The following is an 8,609-nucleotide window of genomic DNA, read 5'->3' as shown; positions in this document are numbered from 1 at the left end:
ATGTAATCTCTTGTTCCATATTTTACTTAGTCGTTTACTCTTAGCAATGTTGTTTAATTTGAATTTTAGGAGGATATTATTTTGGAATTTTTTTTTATCTTGTTTTTGTATTTTTTAAGTAAAGTAATGTATAAAAGGTAATTGTGATATTTTCAACTGAAAATTAATACATTTGTGATTGGTTAATGTGTTTAAAGATATATATATATATATATATATATATATTTTGAAAAAAGAGTTTCAACCAAATTAATTTGACTTTTTTTAATTTATATCAGCATTTTTTTTTCAATTAATAATTAAACATTAACTTTTTTTTATGTATAAGAATTGGAACATTTTTAAGTGTTTTTTTTTAATTTATTAATTTTTGACTGATAAAAAAGATATTGATTTTTATAAAGGATTAAACATGATTAAAATAAGTTTATTTTTTTATAAAGGTTTTATATATGCAATGAAATTTATGTATGCTATGACATTTTGATATAGGCTATCAGTTTAATAAAATATGAAAAACGAAAAAGCACAAGTTTTTGTAAAAAAAAACGCAGAAGTGTAAACAGTTGTATACAAATACAGTATCCAAACTTCATAAACATTCTAACTTCCAAACATCACTTGCTGTTAAATTAGTAATTTTTGGTTATGAAATTATAATTAAAAATACTATTTTATCCTTAATTGATCCTTTCCTTTATTAGATTATACTAATTGGAGATAATAACGGTAACAAAATATTTATTTATTAATATGGATATGATAACATTTATAAAGAGTAAATAGTTTTGTCCACACCACTCTTTACATAATTCATTCCAATTTCAAAAGCTTCATATAGCTTAGGGTTATTACCTTAACTTTTTTTCATTAAAATACATTATAGTATGATCAGAAAAATAATTTTAAGCTTGATCGAGATCTAGGTCCAAAATACATTAAAATAAATATAAAACTTGTAAGGAATGAATATTTTTCTAAATTGTATAATCACATTAATAAATTAACTATAAATAATATAATGAAATACTATTTAGTAGTTTAGTTAGAAATAATTTTGAAAGATATATACAAATTAAAAGTTTTATAGAGATATAATAAGGTAAAGGTATTATTCACCTTGTCCTATCACATGAGCTTATTTTGAGATAAACTTAACATACAAAATTATAGGTGTGAGTAGTAGATCTATACATATTTGAGGGTAAATGGTTGCATCTTTTCATATTTCCAAAACACAGGAATTTTATTATCTTCAACAGAGGAGTGGCTGATGCGTCTGAAGTGTGTGCACGGGTGCAAGCAAAGGTTTGATCTTGGATTAATGTTAGATCTCGATCCGCTTCGTTTCCCTTTTCTAGTTGGTGTATGATACCTTTGGAGTGTATGAGAATGATTGTTTGATGTAGTTTAAGTCTATGTCCGGTTAGTGCTTGTGTTTGTTAGTTTGGGGATTTTAGCTAGTAGTTGGTTTGGTATCTCTTGTTTCCTTTGCATAAAGGTTAAACTACCCCTGAAGTGACTCACATTTATTAATTTTTTATTGTCGATAAAAAAATAAAAATAAAAAATAACTAAATAGATTGAAATTTCATTATCTATATTTACCAAGTTTATATATTGATACACTATCAAACAAGAAGCTTATATATTATTATAAGTGTGGATATCCATCTTTTATAGGGAAATAATATATCTGGAACTTGAGGGTTGCATTAGGGAGAAAATTCAAATATTCAATTGATCTCATTTTCAGTTATTTGGTGCATTTAAAAAGCCAGGAAACATGATATTTAAAGGGATTCTTCCTAATATCAAATAACTAAATTCTATCAAATTCAAAGCATAAAGTAAAGCCATTTAAGTTTACTTGTACACCTTCATGATATTTTATTTTAATGCAAGAAATTTCTCTTTACAATCCATACTTTTCTTGTGCATTCCTATTAAAATTCTTACTTTATTATTTAGTATAAAAGTTTTTTAGATAGTATAATTCACAAAAAAATTAGATTATAAATTCTAAAAATTAAAAAAAAATTAATTTAAAAATTAATATTATATTCTAAATTTTATAATTTGAAAATAATCTTCTGCATAAAAAGTTTTTAAATTACATAATCCCTAGCATATGGAAAAACAGTAACAGCGAAATATATGGGCTGGCAAGAGAGTTACAGCGGCAAGAGGTGACAGCAAGCTGGGTAGTGTTGTCTTTTACACATCAGGTAGAAATGGGGGTACAAAACGAAATAGTCTTTAATATAATGTTGGTCATGGTGGATTTAGGATAATACAAATTCTTTCTATACTTAGCCTTTTTAACATGCACCCTACATATTTTTTAATTTCCAAAACTGCTATTTTAAAAAATTAAAACAGAATAGATTATTCTGTTCTAAAAATTAAAATTCAAAATAAAATTTAAAAATCAAAATTCTATTTGGGAAAAGTAATTTTATAACGAAAAAAAAAAATTGAAAAAAATCCAAAAATATATCTCGGAATAACAAGTCTGGAATGTATTTTTATTCACATTTTCCTTTTATTTAAATACATTTTTATTATTTCACATGAAAATTAAATGCAGGTTCAAAATTGATAAGGTGCAAGTAAACATCGCCCAAATTTGTTTCTATTTTTTATTTGTCCCGCAAGTTGAGCTTGGGCTTTCTGTCTTTGTCCATCACTAATTACATACTTTCTTCCTGCACCCCTGCACTTAAACTAAGAGAGGTTTTGGGGTTTCTAGAAAGCAATATAGTGACAATTCTCGTAAATTTATATAATTGATAACCGTCATTTATATAATTTTATTATCAAACACTTTTGTTCTAGTGATATATAAAAATATATAAGTTTATAACAAAATTACAATATATATAAAAACACATAAATTTATGATAATAGAAAATAAAGATATATAGGTTGATATTTAAAAAATTGCAAATACACTCACAAATTAGAATATTACAGTATAAATTTATAGTTAATTTTAATAAATATAAATACATATATAATAATTATTAAAAAAATGCTAGTAATTATAAACATGATAGTTACAAATTTATAAAAAATTAAATTATATTTTCATTTTTAGTAACCTTTATTTTATAAAGTTTAACTGAATTTAAAACAATAACTTATTATAACTTTAATTATAGTACATCTCAACTCTTTTATTTTATTCTTTAAAAAAAAATTAAAAGGTATAAGTTGTTTTATGAATTTAATATAATAATTGTGTGCTTATCTGTTGGTATATATATTATCTATGTTATATTACTAAATTATTTTCTCATAATATTTGCATAATCTATATCTATATATAAAGGGGATTATCCATTATAATTGATTTTTTTTGTGTACACACTTTTTTTTTCAATTCTTTCCTTATTTAATATATCTTATTTTATTAGTATGATAGAATATTTTGTCATTTCATATAAATTATTTAAGAAATAAAATTATTTTTTAATTTTTAAATTAATATTAATATTAATTTGTTTTATGCTAACTCCCCACTCTTTTCTTACTTCCTTATTTTAAAGCAATAATAGGAAGAGAAGGAACATACTCTCTCATGTTTCCACACCAAATCTCACATAATAACTTCCATTTTCAATCACCATCTTCACTCTATTTCAAACAATTATATTTTTTGGTAAAACTATTATTCTTTTGTATCTATGATCAAGTCAATCATAATCTTAACATGATCATCATCACACTTTCTATCCCAAAACTACCAATGGAAGAAAAGAAAAAACTTGAAGAAAAAGAGAGACTCAAACAGGAGAAGAAGAAAAAAATGTTGTTTAATCAATTCATCTTTTTTGTTTTTCAATTTCAGACTCATTTCTGTATATATATTAAATTTCTATTATCATGAAAGTTGAGTAAAAAAAAAAAATGTGGATACACAAACATTGTTGCCCCTATGATCTCGTAGTAATTTCATAACATCAATTCTTCAATCCTTTTCTTCATAATTAAAAATTCATTTTGATTTTATTAGCAAATTTTAAGTAATTATTGAACAAATATCTAATAAAAAAAATGTCACCACCAATATTACACTCTACTTTCCTCGTTTATTTAGCAATAAAAAATATAAAAAATAAAATCATTTCATTTTTCTTAATAATTATTGTTGATTGTTTTTCATAAAAAATTTAATACCTTCGTTATAAACTCGATGATATGAATCTAGACCGTATTATTGAAAATCAACTAATACAAAATATTTAAAAATATAATAAGGGTTCTAAACGTATAAAAGTAAATTAAATTTTTTTTATATTAATTTAACAATTATATATAACAGTAGTAATAGTAATAAATCAAAACAATAATCCTTAGTAAAAAATCTTATGTGACATAGAAAAACTTTTGAAGTAAAAAATAGAGAATTTTCTTAAAAACTTTAGCAAACACAAAAAAATCTTGTATATGGTTACGGCTATTTTTCTATAAAGTGGTATTTATAAACACTATAATATACACGTGTGGCAGTTTCCTAAACCATCATAAAATTAACCGTCACAAAATTTAATATGAGAGTCATATGCATCCGTCGCAACACCCGTCATTTAACGCTTTGTATAAAGTGACAATTTTTATATGTAATTAATGTCTGCCAAAATTGTAGCAATTTATTTCATTTAAAACGATTTCAACGCAAAACACGACACATGTAAACGTCATTATATACGATATAATGTGATGTTTTTAACTGTCAGTATTATAATAAAATTATATAATAATTATATAATGTAATACGTCAGTTTTAACTTATGTAATTTTAATTCTAAATAAATAAATTCAACCACCACTTTTTATAATCTTGTATTAATAATTAAACAACTAAACATATTTAATTATAATACCATTTAATTAAATATATTTTCATAATAAAAAAATTAAATACTATTAAAAACATGTCTCTCATCAACTTTGAAACTGTCAAACTAGAAGGTAATAAATACCATTCTAGATTATCTATCTAATAGTTATTGGGGAGGTAATCTTACATTGCATGAGTATAGTGTAGTATTACAAAGCATATGTATGAGATATAACATCAGATTGTGAAAAGACTATGAAGGTTCCTTTCATCTTATTCAGGGTGAAGAGTCACTAGAAATTAAACGGATATGCAAGAACTACCCTATCATAAGTTGGTTACTATTTAGATTAAATTGGAATTATAAAATCAAGGAATTTTCCTAAGAGGACCACATATTTTGTAAAATATCTAACAAATGTTAATCTTAGATGTTAATGTTCAATATTATCTTTCGAAAGTTGTCAAGTCTCATGATTATTAATGTTTTTCTGTTTTGACACTACCATACCTCATGATCAATTCACAAGAGTTATGTTTTTAGTAGATCATATTGAATATTTAAATCTGAAGCAAAATATACAATTTTAATTGACTCAAGAATGCTCACTTTTACAACTTTACCTTTATGACTCCAATTATATAACCTAAAAAAAAAGTATAGGACTGTACAAAGAAATTATGGGATTGTAATAAGAAAAATCCCACTAATTAAACTTAGCTAACTGTGAACATTCTATGATTAATTTTAAGTGAATTAAACCTTAAATCCAACCAAAACATCAACCTAAGTAATAAGCTTCCATAAAAAAAATTCTAATACAATTGAAAAGAATGTAATATGTGATAGTCACACACAAATTACACAAATAGCCCTCACTATCAAACCAACTCAAGTAAGTATAATATAAGATTATCGATATGCAACATTATCGAAAAAATTACTCTCACTTAATAACTCAATATATTATTATTTTAATCATATTCTTTTTTATATTTTAAGATAAACTATTAATATATATTATTATATGAATGTAAAGTAGGAGTATCTTGTCTTATATGCTGTGCAACTATAATTTTTCATTCATAGTATAATATGCGTGTTTGGATTTAAGTTTATAAATAGAACAATTATTTTATTTTATTTTAAATTGAGTTTCAATACAAAATTAAGACAAAATTTAATTTAAAGTTATTGTACCGGTCAGGTCATCGGGTGTGATGGCGTGGACAGTGAGTGACTATGTGGAGCATGCTTGGAGGGACACGTGGTCGAGAGAAAGACGAGTAGCCAAGAAGTTAACATAGCCGCCATTTGTTGAAGCGGCGTTCTCTAGTGTACATAGTCGCTTGTCGCCAGAGTTTCATATCATCGTCGTGTTTGAATAGAAGATCAAGTGGTCAGGGATCGCCGTAAGAAGCACATCGTCGGATGTTTCAGTAAACTTAATTAAAGCTGTTAGGAGGTACAGGCGTGTAAACATCAGTACGGAACATAGAGGTTAAGATACAAGGTGATCATGTCCCAGCATGAGAAGTGAGTTAGTGGAAGCAGCTTGCTCATCGGTGATAAGGTTTCCCATAATGGACATTCATTGATAGCGAGGTTTCCTTAGCTAGAACATGCATGGCGTGTCAGTGAAGAAGGTGGCACTTGCAATAGGCGGTACCACAGAGGTGGTGTACTCTGTTGCATTCTGGTACTAGCCTTGTCAGGTGTGCATTCCAGAGTGCGTTACGTGCTAGGTTACTCCTTGTATGGGTAACTTAGTCGCGTAACGAGACACATAGAAATGACGATTGAGTTACTTTAGCCCCAGATGATGACACGTGGAGAGTTGGATACGAGCCACGTGTCCAAAAGTGTAACTGTCTGGAGAGAGAAAATGCATAGGTATAAAAACTAAACTTAACAGAATTTGAAAGGGGATTCTTGATTACGATTCATTTTCTAAGAGAGAGCACTTGAGCACGGTTCCACAGAATCCAGTTTCTCTGAGTTTTTGGTGTTCCTGCTGTTGACTTGACTGTAGGAGTGCACCGGCCGCAGTGGCGCTATTCTGTAATTTCAGGTTCTCATCCGAGGAAATTTGGAACGAAGACTTGAAGTACACGTAGCGTTGAAGCTGGTGAGTATGGATCGTGATGAGGCAACATTCTTGTGTTTAGTCAACTGACTGGATCATTTGTCGCCTACCGTAGGGCCGTGTAAAAGGTGATTCCCAACCACAGTTCAAGTTTATTGAAGTTTTGGTTATCTCTGTTCGATTGTTTGCTGTCGTAATCGGTTTTCTGAGGTTTTCACCGTTTGTTTGGAATTTTAATCGGGGAATTGGAGTTTCTTTGAGTTTGCTGAAGTCTCTACCGATTGATTGCTGGATCAACCGCCTTTCTGGAGTTTGTTGGAAGAGTTTGAAGTTTCGTACTGATTTCTTAGAGGTTTTATCGAGCCGTAAAGCATTTTCAGAATTTTGGTTTAGAACGTTTGCGATTGTACAATCCTGTGAACATAGTGTGATTTTCTGAAGTCTATTGAGAAAGGATGAGGACAACACGATCCAGTTCAGTCGCACCATCGACCGGGGAGGGCGCTGTGACTATGGCGCAAGTAATGGAGATGATGCGGGCATTGCAAGAGAACGTGGCTGCATCGCGTGCTGAACAAGAGAGAATGCACGAGGATCTAGTGGCCTCTCAGGCTAGAAACGAAGAGCTTAACAGAGTCAATGAAGAGTTGCGTAAAGCCTTTCAGGAGCAGAAGGAGCGTGCAAACGTGGACAGAGTTGCACCGCCGTCTCCGTCGCGTATTTTTTCGATGCCGTTTTCTCAGGAGATCATGGACACGGCGGTTCCTGCGAATATGGTGGCGGTGAAAGCATCCTTCACCGGTGTAGAAGATCCTGAAGCTCATCTCACTACGTTTCACACGCAGATGATGCTCTCGGGTGGTTCAGATGCGGTTTATTGTAAAGTATTCATGAGTACTCTCAGTGGTACAGCGCTGGAGTGGTTTGTTAGTTTGTCTACTGGTCATATTACCACCTTCCAGCAGTTTTCCAAAATGTTTGTTGAGCAGTACATAGTGAATAAGGCGCCGCCATTAGTGTCTTACGACTTGTTTGATGTGAGACAGGATCAAGGGGAGTCTTTAAAGGATTACTTGAACAAATTTGGAGCTCGGATTGTTCGTTTGCTAGGTAAAGACGAAGACATGTTTGTTCACGCCTTCAAAAAGGGCGTGTTACCTGAACCGTTTAGCGAATCGTTGATTAGGAGTCACCCCGCCACGTTTGCTGAAATTCGACGACGTGCTGTGGTCCATATCGCTGCTGAGAGCGAAGTTTATGAGAAACAGGGAAATGTGGCTCCAGCTAAGCCACGGGTTCATACGAGGTTTCAGCCGCAGAGGGTGATGGAGGCGGCGACTGGGAAGAAGGATCAGAGGATGCACCATCCTTATGATCCAGAGAAGAACAAAGGAAAGGGGTCAGGGCGACCTAAGGAGTTTAATCGCCCTCCGAGGTACGAGTTTGTGATGGGATTGGCTGACTTGATTGCCATTCCGAATATTGCCGCCAGGATTAAAGTGCCTGAGAAGGCGACATATAAGGTGTTGGGGCCAAAACCGGATGTGTGGTGTGAGTTCCACAAGAGTTTTGGCCATTCCATTAATTCGTGTTTGGCTTTGGGTCACCAACTCGTTGAGTTGGTGAAGTGCGGGTTCTTGAAAGATTACTTGCTGGAGAAACAAACAGGTCAATAG

General features: G+C 30.3%; 1 protein-coding gene across 1 annotated transcript; it reads left to right on the top strand.

Moving 5' to 3' along the window:
• Positions 1 to 7,445: 7,445 nt before the first annotated feature.
• LOC137822192 (uncharacterized) lies at positions 7,446 to 8,609 on the top strand. The gene has a single exon (XM_068627092.1). The coding sequence runs from the start codon at positions 7,446 to 7,448 to the stop codon at positions 8,607 to 8,609; it is 1,164 nt and encodes a 387-aa protein (XP_068483193.1).

This window comes from Phaseolus vulgaris, chromosome 9 (assembly GCF_051622355.1).
Source record: "Phaseolus vulgaris cultivar YP4 chromosome 9, ASM5162235v1, whole genome shotgun sequence".
Taxonomy (NCBI): Eukaryota; Viridiplantae; Streptophyta; class Magnoliopsida; order Fabales; family Fabaceae; genus Phaseolus; species Phaseolus vulgaris.
This window is presented reverse-complemented; position numbering and strand designations above follow the sequence as displayed.